The sequence below is a fragment of the Nerophis ophidion genome, linkage group LG24 (assembly GCF_033978795.1).
Source record: "Nerophis ophidion isolate RoL-2023_Sa linkage group LG24, RoL_Noph_v1.0, whole genome shotgun sequence".
Lineage (NCBI taxonomy): Eukaryota > Metazoa > Chordata > Actinopteri > Syngnathiformes > Syngnathidae > Nerophis > Nerophis ophidion.
Genome location: NC_084634.1, coordinates 40,191,004 through 40,211,003, shown reverse-complemented (window position 1 = coordinate 40,211,003; position 20,000 = coordinate 40,191,004). Strand labels below are relative to the sequence as shown.

Genomic DNA, 20,000 nt, shown 5'->3' with positions numbered 1-20,000 from the left:
ACTATTATGGTAGATCCACTGTGAACTCGACTCTCAAACTATTATGTTAGATCGACTATGGACTGGACTCTCACACTATTATGTTAGATCCACTATGGACTGGACTCTCACACTATTATGTTAGATCCACTATGGACTGGACTCTCACTATTATGTTAGATCCACTATGGACTGGACTCTCACTATTATGTTAGATCCACTATGGACTGGACCCTTACTATTATGTTAGATCCACTATGGACTGGAGTCTCAAACAATTATGTTAGATCCACTATGGACTGGACTCTCACTATTATGCTAGATCCACTATGGACTGGACTCTCACACTATTATGTTAGATCCACTATGGACTGGACTCACACTATTATGGTAGATCCACTGTGAACTCGACTCTCAAACTATTATGTTAGATCCACTATGGACTGGAGTTTCAAACAATTATGTTAGATCCACTATGGACTGGACTCTCACACTATTATGTTAGATCCACTATGGACTGGACTCTCACTATTATGTTAGATCCACTATGGACTGGACTCTCACTATTATGTTAGATCCACTGTGAACTCGACTCTCAAACTATTATGTTAGATCCACTAGGACTGGACTTTCACACTATTATGTTAGACATGCTCGACATCCATTGCTTTCGGTCTCCCCAAGGTTTCTCATAGTCATTGTCACCGACGTCCCACCGGGGTAAGTTTTTCCTTGCCCTTATGTGGGCTATGTACCGCGGATTTAGGACTAAATAAGTAAATACTGATTGATTAAAGTGTATTTTGTTGCATTATATGCGTTTGACTTGGATTACAACACATCAGGTATGACGCATTAGTTAGGACTGTACTTGGGTTTAGAGACTATCTGCAAATGAGCTTCCCTGACTTCAAAGACCAGAAACTGCCACTGTATCATATCAAAGAACCGGAAGACAAAATACTACTTACAACTTTTCAGATTCCTGGGCAGCTCTTCGTTGTTCCGAACCATGTCCTGCTGACAGCAACCTGGAGAGAGAAGACACCAGACCCATGTGACTCGATCCAAAAACCCCAGGGACAGCGCACGCCTCACCGACGTAGGTTGAAGTTTTGACCCAGGTCAAAGTCGGGGTGGGGTAGCCGGTGGCGTCACAACGCAGGATCACGTTGCTGCCCAGCGGAGACATGACTCTGGTGGCCACGGGCTGGACGGAGGGTCTCATGCAGCGAGGCAGCGGACCCGGAGATCTGCCGCATGTAAGCAGATGGTCCATGAGAACCACGGGAGTTCCCAGGGACATTGACAATGACACCACCAAGGAGATCTGGCAGTCACACAACCATGGGTTGTCATGGAGACCTAGGTATCCAGGAGAATTTCTCTCGATTACATTATTGATTTGGTTCATGGACTTGAAGTAGCACTGGAGATCTACCCATAGTCTTCCACACCTATCCGAACACAGCTCAGGTAACTACACAAATTGATACATTTGATGAAACAAACATGATATTAGTCAGAGTATCAACATGCGGGGTTTAGTTGTAAACATATAGTCTGAGGCGGGGGAGTCGCTAGGTTTGCAAAAATATTTTTTGGCATGATATCACAAAGACTGAATACATCTTAGAGGTGTCGGAAAGTTTCGGTCGTCTTCAGTGAGCATGAGATGGTCCAAACGCAGAAAGACCGTGTCACAGATGACAGCAGTGTATACCGAGGACAGAGTTGACCTGGAAACAGAGGAGGTTCTGGTAGAAAGAAACTCTCTCGCCTGGAAAACAGAAGCCGGATGTCCAACCAAAGATACGTCGTCTGTGCACGACTTCTTTGACTCGTAGTTTTTGCACTGGCAAGATTGTTTTGCTTACAACTTGTTGTTTCTGTACTAGAATTACACGGAAAACACTGACGAATCGGAATTGTTAGTTTCCTGTTATGACTGTGATGCTACTTCAAGGCATTTAGACCACAGGCCACACCTGGATAGTTGGGATGGGTGATGCAGACTTTGGCAATAACTTGCCATTTATCGTGAAAACGATAGAAATGACTATGATAAGGTGAAACCATCATTGCCCAGGCACACCCTTCTAGTTTTTGGAGTTTTGGCACAAACCGTTGGAGTTGATCTGACCGATCTACGTCGAAGTCTAGATGTGAACAATCTAAGTCTAAGATAGGATGTGACCAATCTAAGTCTAAAACGGGATGTGACCAATCTAAGACAATATGCGACCAATCTAAGTCCAAGACTAGATGTGGCCAATCGAAGTCCAAGACCAGATGTGACCAATCTAAGTCTAAGATACGATGTGACCAATCTAAGTCCAAGAATAGATGTGACCAATCGAAGTCTAAGGCCAGATGTGACCAATCTAAGTCTAAGATAGGATGTGACCAATCTAAGTCCAAGAATAGATGTGACCAATTGAAGTCCAAGACCAGATGTGATTAATCTAAGTCTAAGACTAGGTGTGACCAAACTAAATCTAAAATGGGATATGACCAATCTATGACTAGATGTGACCAATATAAGTCTAAGACGAGATGTGACCAATCTAAGTCTAAGAGTAGATGGGACCAAATTAAGTCTGAGACTATATGTGACCAATCAAAGTCTAAGATAGGATGTGACCAATCTAAGTCTAAGATAAGATGTGACCAATCTAAGTCTAAGACTAGATGTGACCAATCTAAGTCTAAGACTAGATGTGACCAATCTAAGTCTAAGACTAGGTGTGAATAATGTAAGTCTAAGACTAGATGTGACCAATCTAAGTGTAAGACTAGATGTGACCAATATAAGTCTAAGACGAGATGTGACCAATCTAAGTCTAAGAGTAGATGGGACCAAATTAAGTCTGAGACTATATGTGACCAATCAAAGTCTAAGATAGGATGTGACCAATCTAAGTCTAAGATAAGATGTGACCAATCTAAGTCTAAGACTAGATGTGACCAATCTAAGTCTAAGACTAGATGTGACCAATCTAAGTCTAAGACTAGGTGTGAATAATGTAAGTCTAAGACTAGATGTGACCAATCTAAGTCTAAGACTAGAAGTGACCAATCTAAGTCTAAGACTAGATGTGACCAATCTAAGTCTAAGACTAGGTGTGAATAATGTAAGTCTAAGACTAGATGTGACCAATCTAAGTGTAAGACTAGATGTGACCAATCTAAGTCTAAGACTAAATGTGACCGATTTAAGTCTAAGACTAGATGTGAACAATGTAAGTCTAAGACTAGATGTGACCGATCTAAATCCAAGACCAGATGTGACCAATCTAAGTCTAAGATGAGATGTCACCAATCTAAGTCTAAGACTAGATGTGACCAATCTAAGTCTAAGACTAAATGTGACCGATTTAAGTCTAAGACTAGATGTGAACAATGTAAGTCCAAGACTAGATGTGACCGATCTAAATCCAAGACCAGATGTGACCAATCTAAGTCTAAGATGAGATGTCACCAATCTAAGTCTAAGACTAGATGTGACCAATCTAAGTCTAAGACTAAATGTGACCGATTTAAGTCTAAGACTAGATGTGAACAATGTAAGTCTAAGACTAGATGTGACCGATTTAAGTCCAAGACTAGATGTGAACAATTTAAGTCTAAGACTAGATGTGACCGATATAAGTCAGACTAGATGTGACCGATCTAAATCCAAGACCAGATGTGACCAATCAAAGTCTAAGACTAGATGTGACCAATCTAAGTCTAAGACTGGATGTGACCAATCTAAGTCTAAAACAGGATGTGACCAATCTAAGTCTAAGAGTAGATGGGACCAAATTAAGTCTAAGACTATATGTGACTAATCAAAGTCTAAGATAGGATGTGACCAATCTAAGTCTAAGACTAAATGTGACCGATTTAAGTCTAAGACTAGATGTGACAGATTTAAGTCCAAGACTAGATGTGAACAATGTAAGCTTAAGACTAGATGTGACCGATTTAAGTCTAAGACTAGATGTGACCAATTTAAGTCTAAGACTAGATTTGACCTATATAAGTCTAAGATGAGATGTCACCGATCTAAGTCCAAGACCAAATGTGACCAATGTAAGTCTCAGACTAGATGTGACCAATCTAAGAGGAAAGTCTGAGCTTCCCTGCTTAGGCTGCTGCCCCCGCGACCTGACCTGGGATAAGCGGAAGATGTATGGATGGATGGCAGTTGAAATACATTTAGGTTGTAAAGTCCTACCCAGAATTCTTCTTTGCACTGATCCGCTCTGTTGACCCGGGAAGGGGAACCAAAGATCCAAGAGTTCCGCAGACAAGGTGGTCAACCTGAAGAGAGAAGACCTGTTGACTGAAAGGCAAGACAGGTCAGGACTTGGTAAGGAGCCACCACACCTGTTGCTGGACAGGTCCAGGTAGGTGATGTTGGGGAGGAAGAGCGCAGCGTGAGACGGAAGGCTGGACAGTCGGTTGTTGTGGAGACCCAGGGTCTGGAGACCAGGCATGTCCCGGAGTCCCTCCCAAGGGAACGCCGCCAGCTGGTTTCCATCCAGACGCAACTCTCTCAGGACCTTGAGGTTGAGGAAGCTGCTGGGATGGACGGCCGAGATGGAGTTGTAGGTCAGCCACAGGAAGAGCAGCTCTGACAAGTTGTAGAAGGCCGCCCGCGGGATCCTGCTGATGGGAGTCCGTTCCAGGCGCAGTTTGACCGTGTCTGCTGGGACGTTGGCCGGAACTGCTGAGATCCTGGGGTCGCTGCAGTGCACCCCCCTGTGGCGAGGAGTCAGAACCCAGGTTTACATCTTCTTTCCTTCAAATACAGACTGCGGAATAAGCCAGGGGGGTCCAAAAGTTCCTGGTTTTCCCAAAATTCCAGGAATTCCTTAATACCATTTCTCAATTCAACATGTTACTACTTCAACATTTCTCCACCCACTTGGAAAAATTCCAATACCAACCATTTCAACTCATTCAGACCTTTCAAGTTTTTGAACATTTTCAAAATAATTCTCACTTTTCCTGAAATTCCCAATTTTGGGGAAATTTCCATTGAGATCAATGGAACATTCTTCAAAGTTCCACATTTCCCACATTTTTCATAGGATTCAAACTGTTCCAACTTCAACACATTTCACCATCCTGGACATTCAAACTAAATTTTTTCCAAGTTCCAAAAATTCCAAAATTTTCCAGAATTCTTGGTTTTCCGAAGCCCTATTTCCACCCTTTGTTCTGGCGACTACTCCTTCCACATTTTTCAACCGTTCCACGGTCGAAAAATTCCTCTTAATTAGGACAACAACAAAAAAACATTTTTTGAACTGGAAAAATTCACGGGTTTCCCGAAATTCCAGGAATTCCTTAATACCATTTCTCAATTCAACATGTTACTACTTCAACATTTCTCCACCCATTTGAAAAATTCCAACACCAACCATATCAACTCATTCTGACCTTTCAAGTTTTTGACCATTTTCAAAATAATTTTCGATTTTCGTAAAATTTCCAAATTTTGGGGAAATTTCCATTGAAATCAATGCAACATTCTTCAAAGTTCCACATTTCCCACATTTTTCATCTGTATCAAACTGTTCCAAATTCAACACATTTCACCATCCTGGAAATTCAAACTACATTTTTTCTAAGTTCCAAAAATTCCAGGATTTTCCAGAAACTCTTGGTTTTCCAAAGCCTTATTTCCACCCTTTTTTCTGGCGACTACTCCTTCCACATTTTTCAACCGTTCCACCATCCAAACATTCCTCTTAATTAGGACAAAAAAACTATTGTTTTTTTTTTAACTGGAAAAATTCCCAGTTTTCCCGAAATTCCAGGAATTCCGTAATACCATTTCTCAATTCAACATGTTACTACTTCAACATTTTCCCACCCACTTGGAAAAATTCCAACACCAACCATTTCAACTCATTCAGAGTGTTTGACCATTTTCAAAAATAATTTTTGCATTTCCAGAAATTCCCAATTTTGGGGAAAAATCTCATTGAAATCAATGGAACATTCTTCAAAGTTCCACAATTCGCCCATTTTTCATCTGATTCAAACTGTTCCAACTTCAACACATTTCACCATCCTGGAAATTCAAACTAAATTTTTTCTAAGTTCCAAAAATTCCAAAATTTTCCAGAATTCCTGGTTTTCCAAAGCCCTATTTCCACCCTTTTTTCTGGCGACTACTCCTTCCACATTTTTCAACCGTTCCACCATCCAAACATTCCTCTTAATTAGGACAAAAAAACTAATATTTTTTTTAACTGGAAAAATTCCTGGTTTTCCCAAAATTCCAGGAATACCATAATACAATTTCTCAATTCAACATGTTACTACTTCAGCATTTCTCCACCCACTTGGAAAAATTCCAACACCAACCATTTCAACTCAATAAGAGTGTTTGACCATTTTCAAAAATATTTTTTGCATTTCCAGAAATTCCCAATTTTGGGGAAAAATCTCATTGAAATCAATGGAACATTCTTCAAAGTTCCACAATTCTCCCATTTTTCATCTGATTCAAACTGTTCCAACTTCAACACATTTCTCTATTCTAAAAAGTCAAACTATCTTTTTTCCAAGTTCAAAAAAATTCCAGGATTTTCCAGGATTTCTGGTTTTCCAAAGCCCTATTTCCACCCTTTTTTCTGGCGACTACTCCTTCCACATTTTTCAATCGTTCCACCATCCGAACATTCCTCTTAATTAGGACAAAAAAACAATTGTTTTTTAAACTGGAAAAATTCCCATTTTTCCCGAAATTCCAGGAATTCCTTAATACCATTTCTCAATTCAACATGTTACTACTTCAACATTTCTCCACACATTTGAAAAATTCCAACACCAACCACATCAACTCATTCAGTCCTTTCAAGTTTTTGACCATTTTCAAAATAATTTTCGATTTTCCTGAAATTTCCAAATTTTGGGGAAATTTCCATTGAAATCAATGCAACATTCTTCAAAGTTCCACATTTCCCACATTTTTCATAGGATTCAAACTGTTCCAACTTCAACACATTTCACCATCCTGGACATTCAAACTAAATGTTTTCTAAGTTCCAAGAAATTCCAGGATTTTCCAGGATTTCTGGTTTTCCAAAGCCCTATTTCCACCCTTTGTTCTGGTGACTACTCCTTCCACATTTTTCAATCGTTCCACCATCCAAACATTCCTCTTAATTAGGACAAAAAAACAATTGTTTTTTTAAACTGGAAAAATTCCCGGTTTTCCCAAAATTCCAGGAATTCCATAATACCATTTCTCAATTCAACATGTTACTACTTCAACATTTTCCCACCCACTTGGAAAAATTCCAACACCAACCATTTCAACTCATTCAGAGTGTTTGACCATTTTCAAAAATAATTTTTGCATTTCCAGAAATTCCCAATTTTGGGGAAAAATCTCATTGAAATCAATGGAACATTCTTCAAAGTTCCACAATCCCCACATTTTTCATCGGATTCAAACTGTTCCAACTTCAACACATTTCACTATTCTAAAAAGTCAAACTATCTTTTTTCCAAGTTCAAAAAAATTCCAGGATTTTCCAGAAGTCCTGGTTTTGCAAAGCCTAATTTCCATCCTTTTGAAAAAAAAGGATGCTATTTTTTATTTAAATCAAATAAAAAATTACAGGGTTGGTGATGACATGCACCTGGGGATAGGCCCCTCCCACCTCCAAAGACATGCACCTGGGGATAGGCCCCTCCCACCTCCAAAGACATGCACCTGGGGATAGGCCCCTCCCACCTCCAAAGACATGCACCTGGGGATAGGCCCCTCCCACCTCCAAAGACATGCACCTGGGGATAGACCCCCCCCACCTCTAAAGACATGCACCTGAGTATAGGCCCCTCCCACTTCCAAAGACATGCACCTGGGGATAGGCCCCTCCCACCTCCAAAGACATGCACCTGGGGATAGGTTGATTGGCAACACTAAATGGTCCTAAGTGTGAATGTTGTTTGTCTATCTGTGTTGGCCCTGTGATGAGGGGGCGACTTGTCCAGGGTGTACCCTGCCTTTTGCCCAAATGCAGCTGAGATTGGCTCCAGGGACAAGCGGTAGGAAATGGATGGATGGATGAATATTAGAAACGACAAAATTGTGTGATATTGATGGTGGAAACTGCTATGCGAGGTGCTAACCATGACCCATTGAGAAGCAATTCAGGGGGGGTTTGGTGTCTTGCTTGAGGGCACCTCGGCATTGTGCACACCATGCCAGGATTCAAGCAGGATTCTTCTGGTGTCAAGATGGCCATTGTTCCCGCTTATCCACCACGTCGGTCAAAAATGTTGCACGGACAATATTTTCAAGTTCCTTTCTGACCGCGGTCTTATCTACGTGCCTCCACTTTCACAGCCATGTTGTAGTTTTTGTCGCTTCCCTAGCAAGTCTACTGACGGACATAAGTTTGAACTAGGGTTGCACTTATATAGTGTGGTGGTACTAATGAATCAAAAACGGTACTATACCCTGTTTGAAAAAGTACCGGTCATGGGGTGACATTGCTGGTTTTAGGAGCAGAGGAGCATGTTTGGGAGCGCGCGCACACAGAGCACTTACAAGTGTAGACAGAAAAGGGAGAATGGACGCATTTTGGTGTAAAAAGTCAAGATAAAGGTGAAGCTATAACACTGAAACATCCATCCGCAGTGTTTTAGCTACTTCTAAATCACTAATCCTCGTCTCCATGGCGACAAATAAAGTACGTTTCTTACAAGTATCATTATCACTGGAGTCACAATGTAAACAAATGACAAGGGTGGATCTACACCTGACATCCATCATTGTGTTCTCTTTTTATTTACCCTTTACACAACGTGACAACTTCACTGCTTTGGGGGTTTCGGTACGTGCCTCCACTTAGAAAGTTTCTTTTCGCTGTCATCCATGTTGTTGTTGGTTTTTTTTTAGCGCTTCCATATGGAGTCTACTGAAAGATAAAAGTCCAAACGATAACTTGTAACGCGGTAGAAATGGCAACAGCGGAGGATGCATGTGCACGTACGAGCCAGTCGGCCCCAGAAAGAGACGACGGAGGATAAAATACACCAAAAAAAATACACAAAAACAGGTAGCAATAGGTTAAAAAAATAATAATAGTTTTCCCTTCCTAGGATGCTAATCATTATAAAACAAGAATTGGACAATTACAAGATACAAAGCAATTAGTGTTTAAATGTAGATATAATAAGGAAAAAAATATTAAAAAAAAAAAAATCAGATAAATAATATATTGGTGTAAGGTAGAGTGACTCCACCTGAGTTGTGAGCTCCCATGGGTGCAGACACACAATGGTGGGCAGGAGGTGAGGACAGCCGGGTGTTGCAGGAAGCAGAGCAGGGCCAGCAGATACATCCTTCACTCGGGCAAACCCCTCCGTGTCTCCATACTCTCCTTCGTGTCCGCTCGGCGTTTGCTTCTGCAAAGCGGCGTGAAACTGAATCCCAGATTAGCTGGGATTACACGTCTCCCAGGCAGCAGTGTAATCCCACATTGCTCCCGGAGAACAACATCACAACATCAGGGCCAATAGGCCGGAGCCGATAGTCGTGGAAATGCTGCACAACCATCATGGTAGTAGTTTTTTGTCATTAGTTTTGTCATGCTGCGTGCCATTGAGCGATGTTTCATGAGAGCAGAGGCGCAGATGACACTGAGAAAAACTCTTTAGGACATAATATATAGGACGATTATTGCAAAAACATGATTATTTTGATTGATATTGACATCACGATTACGTCAATTCTGGACTCTAATTTATAAATCCGTGCGGCAGTCGTGCCGCGCACCATTGAGCGACATTTCATGAGAGTAGAGGTACAAGTGACACAGGAAAAACACTTTGGGACATAATATACAGGACGATTATTGCAAAAAAATATATTATTTTGATTGATATTGACATCACGATTATTGGAAATTCTGGACTATAATTTATAAATCGGTGCGGCAGATTTGTTGATTTTCCTATGTTGACGGCCATAATTCAAATAGTTTTGTTTTTTTGTCATTAGTTTTGTCGTGCCACGTGCCATTGAGTGATGTTTCATGAGAGTAGAGGCGCAAATGACACGGGGAAATCTCTTTGGGACATAATATACAGGACAATTATTGCAAAAAAAGATATTATTTTGATTGATATTGACATCACGGTTATTGGAAATTCTGGACTATAATTTATAAATCGGTGCGGCAGATTTGTTGATTTTCCTCTGTTGACAGCCATAATGCAAATAGTTTTGTTTTTTTGTCATTAGTTTTGTCGTGCCGCGTGCCATTGAGCGACATTTCATGAGAGTAGAGGTACAAGTGACACAGGAAAAACACTTTGGGACATAATATACTGGACGATTATTGCAAAAAAAGATATTATTTTGATTGATATTGACATCACGATTACTGTAAATTCTGGACTATGATTTATAAATCGCTGCGGAAGATTTGTTGATTTTCCTATGTTGACGGCCATAATGCAAATAGTTTAGTTTTTTTGTCATTAGTTTTGTCGTGCCGCGTGCCATTGAGTGATGTTTCATGAGAGTAGAGGTACAAGTGACACAGGAAAAACACTTTGGGACATAATATACTGGACGATTATTGCAAAAAAAGATATTATTTTGATTGATATTGACATCACGATTACTGTAAATTCTGGACTATGATTTATAAATCGCTGCGGAAGATTTGTTGATTTTCCTATGTTGACGGCCATAATGCAAATAGTTTAGTTTTTTTGTCATTAGTTTTGTCGTGCCGCGTGCCATTGAGTGATGTTTCATGAGAGTAGAGGCGCAAATGACACGGGGAAATCTCTTTGGGACATAATATACAGGACGATTATTGCAAAAACATGATTATTTTGACAACACGATTACCATGAATCCTGGACTATAATTTATAAATCCGTGCGGCAGTCATGCCGCGCACCATTGAGCAACATTTCATGAGAGTAGAGGTACAAATGACACAGGAAAAACACTTTGGGACATAATATACAGGACGATTATTGCAAAAAAATAGATTATTTTGATTGATATTGACATCACGATTACTGGAAATTCTGGACTATAATTTATAAATCGGTGCGGCAGATTTGTTGATTTTCCTATGTTGACGGCCATAATGCAAATAGTTTTGTTTTTTTTGTCATTAGTTTTGTCGTGCCGCGTGCCATTGAGTGATGTTTCATGAGAGTAGAGGCGCAAATGACACGGGGAAATCTCTTTGAGACATAATATACAGGACGATTATTGCAAAAACATGATTATTTTGACTGATATTGACAACATGATTACCATGAATTCTGGACTATAATTTATAAATCCGTGCGGCAGTCATGCCGCGCACCACTGAGCGACATTTCATGAGAGTAGAGGTACAAATGACACAGGAGAAACACTTTGGGACATAATATACAGGACGATTATTGCAAAAAAAGATATTATTTTGATTGATATTGACATCACGATTACTGTAAATTCTGGACTATGATTTATAAATCGCTGCGGAAGATTTGTTGATTTTCCTATGTTGACGGCCATAATGCAAATAGTTTAGTTTTTTTGTCATTAGTTTTGTCGTGCCGCGTGCCATTGAGTGATGTTTCATGAGAGTAGAGGCGCAAATGACACGGGGAAATCTCTTTGGGACATAATATACAGGACGATTATTGCAAAAACATGATTATTTTGACAACACGATTACCATGAATCCTGGACTATAATTTATAAATCCGTGCGGCAGTCATGCCGCGCACCATTGAGCGACATTTCATGAGAGTAGAGGTACAAATGACACAGGAAAAACACTTTGGGACATAATATACAGGACGATTATTGCAAAAAAATAGATTATTTTGATTGATATTGACATCACGATTACTGGAAATTCTGGACTATAATTTATAAATCGGTGCGGCAGATTTGTTGATTTTCCTATGTTGACGGCCATAATGCAAATAGTTTTGTTTTTTTTGTCATTAGTTTTGTCGTGCCGCGTGCCATTGAGTGATGTTTCATGAGAGTAGAGGCGCAAATGACACGGGGAAATCTCTTTGGGACACAATATACAGGACGATTATTGCAAAAACATGATTATTTTGACTGATATTGACAATATGATTACCATGAATTCTGGACTATAATTTATAAATCCGTGCGGCAGTCGTGCCGCGCACCACTGAGCGACATTTCATGAGAGTAGAGGTACAAATGACACAGGAGAAACACTTTGGGACATAATATACAGGACGATTATTGCAAAAAAAGATATTATTTTGATTGATATTGACATCACCATTACTGTAAATTCTGGACTATAATTTATAAATCGGTGCGGCAGATTTGTTGATTTTCCTATGTTGACGGCCATAATGCAAATAGTTTTGTTTTTTTTGTCATTAGTTTTGTCGTGCCGCATGCCATTGAGTGATGTTTCATGAGAGTAGAGGCGCAAATGACACGGGGAAATCTCTTTGGGACATAATATACAGGACAATTATTGCAAAAACATGATTGTTTTGACTGATATTGACAACACGATTACCATGAATTCTGGACTATAATCTATAAATCATGAGGCAGTCGTGCCGCACACCATTGAGCGACATTTCATGAGAGTAGAGGTACAAATGACACAGGAGAAACTCTTTGGGGCATAACATACAAGAAGATTATTGCAAAAAATATGTATTATTTTGATTGATATTGACATCACAATTACCGTAAATTCTGGACTATAGTTTATAAATCGGTGCAGCAGTCGTGCCGCACGCCTTTAACTGATGTTTCATGAGAGTTGAGGTGCAAATGACACAGGAAAAACTCTTTGCTTTGGGGTATATTATTCAGGACCATAATTGCAAAAAATTATAATTTTTGTTGATACTGACATCACCATTACCGTAAATTCTGGACTATAATTTATAAATCGGTGCGGCAGATTTGTTGATTTTCCTTTGTTGACAGCCACAATGCAAATAGTTTCCTTTTTTTCTCATTAGTTTTGTCGTGCTGCATGCCATTGAGTGATGTTTCATGTGAGTAGAGGCGCAAAAGACATGGGAAATTCTATTTAGGGCATAATCTACATAAATATTATTGCAAAAAATATTATTTTGAATAAGGGAATAAGCGGTAGAAAATGGATGGTTGGATGGATGGATAGTTTTGTTGTGCCGCCAGCCGTTGAGTGATGTTTCATGAGAGTAGAGCCACAAATGAGAATTGCCACACAAAAACTGGTGGTTGTCATCAGCTGAAGTGTTGATGGTTAACAATCATGGTAGCAGTCGTCAGTGGTTTTTTGTCATTAGTTTTGTTGTGCCGCACACCATTGAGTGATGTTTCATGAGAATAGAGGTGCAGATGACACAGGAAAAACTCTTTGCTTTGAGGCATAATATACAGGACGATATTTGTAAAAAAAAAACTACCTGTCTATTTGTCCACTGTCAGTTTATCATCTTTGTTTTCTACCTGTCAACTGTCAGTTTAGCATCTGTGTTTTCTACCTGTCAACTGTCAGTTTAGCATCTGTGTTTTCTACCTGTCAACTGTCAGTTTAGCATCTTTGTTTTCTACCTGTCAACTGTCAGTTTAGCATCTTTGTTTTCTACCTGTCAACTGTCTTTTTAGCATCTTTGTTTTCTACCTGTCAACTGTCAGTTTAGCATATTTGTTTTCTATCTGTCATTTGTCAGTTTAGCATCTTTGTTTTCTACCTGTCAACTGTCAGTTTAGCATCTGTGTTTTCTACCTGTCAACTGTCAGTTTAGCATCTTTGTTTTCTACCTGTCAACTGTCTTTTTAGCATCTTTGTTTTCTACCTGTCAACTGTCAGTTTAGCATATTTGTTTTCTATCTGTCATTTGTCAGTTTAGCATCTTTGTTTTCTACCTGTCAACTGTCAGTTTAGCGTCTTTGTTTTCTACCTGTCGACTGTCAGTTTAGCATCTTTGTTTTCTACCTGTCAACTGTCAGTTTAGCATCTTTGTTTTCTACTTGTCAACTGTCTGTTTAGCATCTTTGTTTTCTACCTGTCAACTGTCAGTTTAGCATCTTTTTTTTCTATCTGTCATTTGTCAGTTTAGCATCTTTGCTTTCTGTCTGTCATTTGTCAGTTTAGCATCTTTGTTTTCTACCTGTCAACTGTCAGTTTAGCATCTTTGCTTTCTACCTGTCGACTGTCAACTTTAGCATCTTTGTTTTCTACCTGTCATTTGTCAGTTTAGCATCTTTGTTTTCTACCTGTCGACTGTCAGTTTAGCATCTTTGTTTTCTACCTGTCAACTGTCACTTTAGCATCGTTGTTTTCTACCTGTCGACTGTCAGTTTCAGTTTATCATCTTTGTTTTCTACCTGTCGACTGTCAGTTTAGCACCTTTGTGTTCTACTTGTCAACCGTCAGTTTAGCATCTTTGTTTTCTACCTGTCAACTGTCAGTTTAGCATCTTTTTTTTCTACCCGTCAACTGTCTGTTTAGCATCTTTGTTTTCTACCCGTCAATTGTCTGTTTAGCATCTTTGTTTTCTACCTGTCAACTGTCTTTCTGGCATCTTTGTTTTCTACCTGTCAACTGTCAGTTTAGCATCTTTGTTTTCTACCTGTCAACTGTCAGTTTAGCATCTTTGTTTTCTACCCGTCAACTGTCTGTTTAGCATCTTTGTTTTCTACCCGTCAACTGTCTGTTTAGCATCTTTGTTTTCTACCTGTCAACTGTCTTTCTGGCATCTTTGTTTTCTACCTGTCAACTGTCAGTTAAGCATCTTTGTTTTCTACCCGTCAACTGTCTGTTAAGCATCTTTGTTTTCTACCTGTCAACTGTCAGTTTAGCATCTTTGTTTTCTACCTGTCAACTGTCAGTTTAGCATCTTTTTTTTCTACCTGTCAACTGTCAGTTAAGCATCTTTGTTTTCTACCTGTCAACTGTCACTTTAGGTTCCTCTTCACCACTTCAAGATGGCGGCCAAATTTCTCGCGTAACAGCAGCCAATGCTACTTATAAGAGGTCTAGGGCGGTAATGCGCACCAGACGGTTGCTCGTCAACTGCCATTAAAACAAAGAAGAAGAAAGACATACGTCGACCGCCGTGTGACGTCATGCTGCTCCGTGGGGTTGTCACACCTACACACACACACACACACATGCGTGTGTGTGAAAGTTCCTGCGTGGGATTATGTCTGCCAGAAGAGCAGATCTACATGAACAACCTTGTTCAGGAGACTTCTCCAGACTGTCACCCACACTAGCAGGTGTGTCAGCAGCACCCAGCCCGGGTACACCCAGGTACTGACATGCTAACTGTATTTAGCTGTTTACAACTGACATGCTAACTGTCTCTAGCTGTTTACAACTCTGACATGCTAACTGTATTTAGCTGTTTACAACTCGGACATGCTAACTGTATTTGGCTGTTTACAACTCTGACATGCTAACTGTCTTTAGCTGTTTACAACTCTGACATGCTAACTGTCTTTAGCTGTTTACAACTCTGACATGCTAACTGTCTTTAGCTGTTTACAACTCTGACATGCTAACTGTCTTCAGCTGTTTACAACTCTGACATGCTAACTGTATTTAGCTGTTTACAACTCTGACATGCTAACTGTCTTTAGCTGTTTACAACTCTGACATGCTAACTGTCTTTAGCTGTTTACAACTCTGACATGCTAACTGTCTTTAGCTGTTTACAACTCTGACATGCTAACTGTCTTCAGCTGTTTACAACTCTGACATGCTAACTGTATTTAGCTGTTTACAACTCTGACATGCTAACTGTATTTAGCTGTTTACAAATCTGACATGCTAACTGTATTTAGCTGTTTACAAATCTGATATGCTAACTGTTTTTAGCTGTTTACAAATGACATGCTAACTGTATTTAGCTGTTTACAACTCTGACAATCTAACTTTATTTAGCTGTTTACAACTCTGACATGCTAACTGTATTTAGCTGTTTACAACTCTGACAATCTAACTGTATTTAGCTGTTTACAACTCTGACATGCTAACTGTATTTAGCTGTTTACAAGTCTGACATGCTAACTGTCTTTAGCTGTTTACAACTCTGACATGCTAACTGTATTTAGCTGTTTACAACTCTGACATTCTAACTGTATTTAGCTGTTTACAACTCTGACATGCTAACTGTCTTTAGCTGTTTACAACTCGGACATGCTAACTGTATTTAGCTGTTTACAACTCTGACATGCTAACTGTCTTTAGCTGTTTACAACTCTGACATGCTAACTGTCTTTAGCTGTTTACAACTCTGACATGCTAACTGTCTTTAGCTGTTTACAACTCTGACATGCTAACTGTCTTTAGCTGTTTACAACTCTGACATGCTAACTGTCTTTAGCTGTTTACAACTCTGACATGCTAACTGTATTTAGCTGTTTACAACTCTGACATGCTAACTGTATTTAGCTGTTTACAAATCTGACATGCTAACTGTATTTAGCTGTTTACAAATCTGATATGCTAACTGTTTTTAGGTGTTTACAACTGACATGCTAACTGTATTTTGCTGTTTACAACTCTGACAATCTAACTGTATTTAGCTGTTTACAACTCTGACATGCTAACTGTATTTAGCTGTTTACAACTCTGACATGCTAACTGTCTTTAGCTGTTTACAAGTCTGACATGCTAACTGTATTTAGCTGTTTACAACTCTGACATTCTAACTGTATTTAGCTGTTTACAACTCTGACATGCTAACTGTCTTTAGCTGTTTACAACTCGGACATGCTAACTGTATTTAGCTGTTTACAACTCTGACATGCTAACTGTCTTTAGCTGTTTACAACTCTGACATGCTAACTGTCTTTAGCTGTTTACAACTCTGACATGCTAACTGTATTTAGCTGTTTACAACTCTGACATGCTAACTGTATTTAGCTGTTTACAACTCTGACATGCTAACTGTATTTAGCTGTTTACAAATCTGATATGCTAACTGTTTTTAGGTGTTTACAACTGACATGCTAACTGTATTTAGCTGTTTACAACTCTGACAATCTAACTGTATTTAGCTGTTTACAACTCTGACATGCTAACTGTATTTAGCTGTTTACAACTCTGACATGCTAACTGTATTTAGCTGTTTACAACTCTGACATGCTAACTGTCTTTAGCTGTTTACAACTCTGACATGCTAACTGTCTTTAGCTGTTTACAACTCTGACATGCTAACTGTCTTTAGCTGTTTACAACTCTGACATGCTAACTGTCTTTAGCTGTTTACAACTCTGACAATCTAACTGTATTTAGCTGTTTACACCTCTGACATGCTAACTGTATTTAGCTGTTTACAAATCTGACATGCTAACTGTATTTAGCTGTTTACAAATCTGATATGCTAACTGTTTTTAGGTGTTTACAACTCTGACATGCTAACTGTATTTAGCTGTTTACAACTCTGACAATCTAACTGTATTTAGCTGTTTACAACTCTGACATGCTAACTGTATTTAGCTGTTTACAACTCTGACATGCTAACTGTCTTTAGCTGTTTACAAGTCTGACATGCTAACTGTATTTAGCTGTTTACAACTCTGACATTCTAACTGTATTTAGCTGTTTACAACTCTGACATGCTAACTGTCTTTAGCTGTTTACAACTCTGACATGCTAACTGTATTTATCTGTTTACAACTCTGACATGCTAACTGTCTTTAGCTGTTTACAACTCTGACATGCTAACTGTATTTAGCTGTTTACAACTCTGACATGCTAACTGTCTTTAGCTGTTTACAACTCTGACATGCTAACTGTCTTTAGCTGTTTACAACTCTGACATGCTAACTGTATTTAGCTGTTTACAACTCTGACATGCTAACTGTATTTAGCTGTTTACAACTCTGACATGCTAACTGTCTTTAACTGTTTACAACTCTGACATGCTAACTGTATTTAGCTGTTTACAACTCTGACATGCTAACTAAATTGAGCTGTTTACAAATCTGACATGCTAACTGTCTTTAGCTGTTTACAACTGTGACACGCTGTCTTTAGCTGTTTACAACTCTGACATGCTAACTGTCTTTAGCTGTTTACAACTGACATGCTAACTGTATTTAGCTGTTTACAACTCTGACACGCTAACTGTCTTTAGCTGTTTACAACTGTGACACGCTAACTGTCTTTAGCTGTTTACAAATCTGACATGCTAACTGTCTTTAGCTGTTTACAACTGTGACACGCTAACTGTCTTTAGCTGTTTATAACTCTGACATGCTAACTGCCTTTAGCTGTTTACAACTCTGACATGCTAACTGTCTTTAGTTGTTTACAACTCTGACATGCTAACTGTATTTAGCTGTTTACAACTCTGACATGCTAACTGTCTTTAACTGTTTACAACTCTGACATGCTAACTGCCTTTAGCTGTTTACAACTGACATGCTAACTGTATTTAGCTGTTTACAACTCTGACATGCTAACTGTCTTTAGCTGTTTACAACTGTGACACGCTAACTGTCTTTAGCTGTTTACAAATCTGACATGCTAACTGTCTTTAGCTATTTACAACTGTGACACGCTAACTGTCTTTAGCTGTTTACAACTCTGACATGCTAACTGTCTTTAGCTGTTTACAACTGACATGCTAACTGTATTTAGCTGTTTACAACTCTGACATGCTGTCTTTAGCTGTTTACAACTGTGACACGCTAACTGTCTTTAGCTGTTTACAACTCTGACATGCTAACTGTCTTTAGCTGTTTACAACTCTGACATGCTAACTGTCTTTAGCTGTTTACAACTCTGACATGCTAACTGTATTTAGCTGTTTACAACTGTGACACGCTAACTGTCTTTAACTGTTTACAACTCTGACATGCTAACTGTCTTTAGCTGTTTACAACTCTGACATGCTAACTGCCTTTAGCTGTTTACAACTCTGACATGTTAGCTGCCTCTAGCTGTTTACAACTCTAACATGCTAACTGTCTTTAGATGTTTACAACTCTGACATGCTAACTGTCTTTAGCTGTTTACAACTCTGACATGCTAACTGTCTTTAGCTGTTTACAACTCTGACATGCTAAATGTATTTAGCAGTTTACAACTCGGACATGCTAACTGTCTTTAGCTGTTTACAACTCGGACATGCTAACTGTCTTTAGCTGTTTACAACTCTGACATGCTAACTGTCTTTAGCTGTTTACAACTCTGACATGCTAACTGTATTTAGCTGTTTACAACTCTGACATGCTAACTGTATTTAGCTGTTTACAACTCTGACATACTAACTGTATTTAGCTGTTTACAACTCTGACATGCTAACTGTATTTAGCTGTTTAAGACTCTGACATGCTAACTGTATTTAGCTGTTTACAACTCTGACATGCTAACTGTATTTAGCTGTTTACAACTCTGACATACTAACTGTATTTAGCTGTTTACAACTCTGACATGCTAACTGTATTTAGCTGTTTACAACTCTGAAATGCTAACTGTATTTAGCTGTTTATAACTCTGATATGCTAACTGTATTTAGCTGTTTACAACTCTGACATGCTAACTGCCTTTAGCTGTTTACAACTGACATGCTAACTGCCTGTAGCTGTTTACAACTCTGACATGCTAACTGCCTCTAGCTGTTTACAACTCTGACATGCTTACTATCTTTTGCAGTTTACAACTCACTGTATTGACATGCTAACTGTCTTTAGCTCTTTACAACTCACTGTACTGACATGCTAATAGGATTGAATACAAAGTTGTGCTTCCATGGAGATGCCCCCCTCTACCTCAAAGAACTACTCACCTCCAAATCCTCCACACGACGCCTCCGCTCCGGACAGGCTAACCTCCTCCAAACTTCGAAGACAAAGTTCCCAAACTATGGCAGACCAGGGCTTTCTGCCCCGCCGCTCCCAGTCTGTGGAACGCTCTCCCTGACCACCTGAGGGCACCACAGACTGTGAATGCTTTTAAAAAAGGCTTAAAAACCTTTTTGTTAGATATATGTGTGCTAGTTCTAGCTATCAGACTGTTCTATTTTTTGTT

The 20,000-nt window shown here is 39.3% G+C and overlaps 2 protein-coding genes across 5 annotated transcripts in view; one reads left to right on the top strand and one right to left on the bottom strand.

Moving 5' to 3' along the window:
- The window catches only part of lrit3b (leucine-rich repeat, immunoglobulin-like and transmembrane domains 3b), a 12,697-nt gene extending 3,269 nt beyond the window's left edge, over positions 1–9,428 (bottom strand). The window contains exons 1-5 of one of the 3 annotated variants that reach the window (XM_061885885.1): positions 9,241–9,427; positions 4,354–4,728; positions 4,202–4,287; positions 1,078–1,344; positions 951–1,010 (exon numbers count right to left, since the gene is read on the bottom strand). In XM_061885885.1, the coding sequence (XP_061741869.1) occupies positions 951–1,010; positions 1,078–1,344; positions 4,202–4,287; positions 4,354–4,728; positions 9,241–9,338 (886 nt within the window). In that variant the 5' untranslated portion in view covers positions 9,339–9,427. Of the gene's footprint in view, positions 1–950; positions 1,011–1,077; positions 1,345–4,201; positions 4,729–9,240 lie in introns of all 3 variants that reach the window. The other 2 variants (XM_061885884.1, XM_061885886.1) reach the window with 2 other exon arrangements.
- A 5,604-nt stretch (positions 9,429–15,032) lies between these two features.
- fam241a (family with sequence similarity 241 member A) overlaps positions 15,033–20,000 on the top strand; it is a 5,955-nt gene continuing 987 nt past the window's right edge. The window contains exon 1 of one of the 2 annotated variants that reach the window (XM_061886548.1): positions 15,033–15,269. In XM_061886548.1, coding sequence (XP_061742532.1) covers positions 15,160–15,269 — 110 coding nt within the window. In that variant the 5' untranslated portion in view covers positions 15,033–15,159. The remainder of the gene's footprint in view (positions 15,270–20,000) is intronic. The other variant, XM_061886549.1, reaches the window with a different exon arrangement.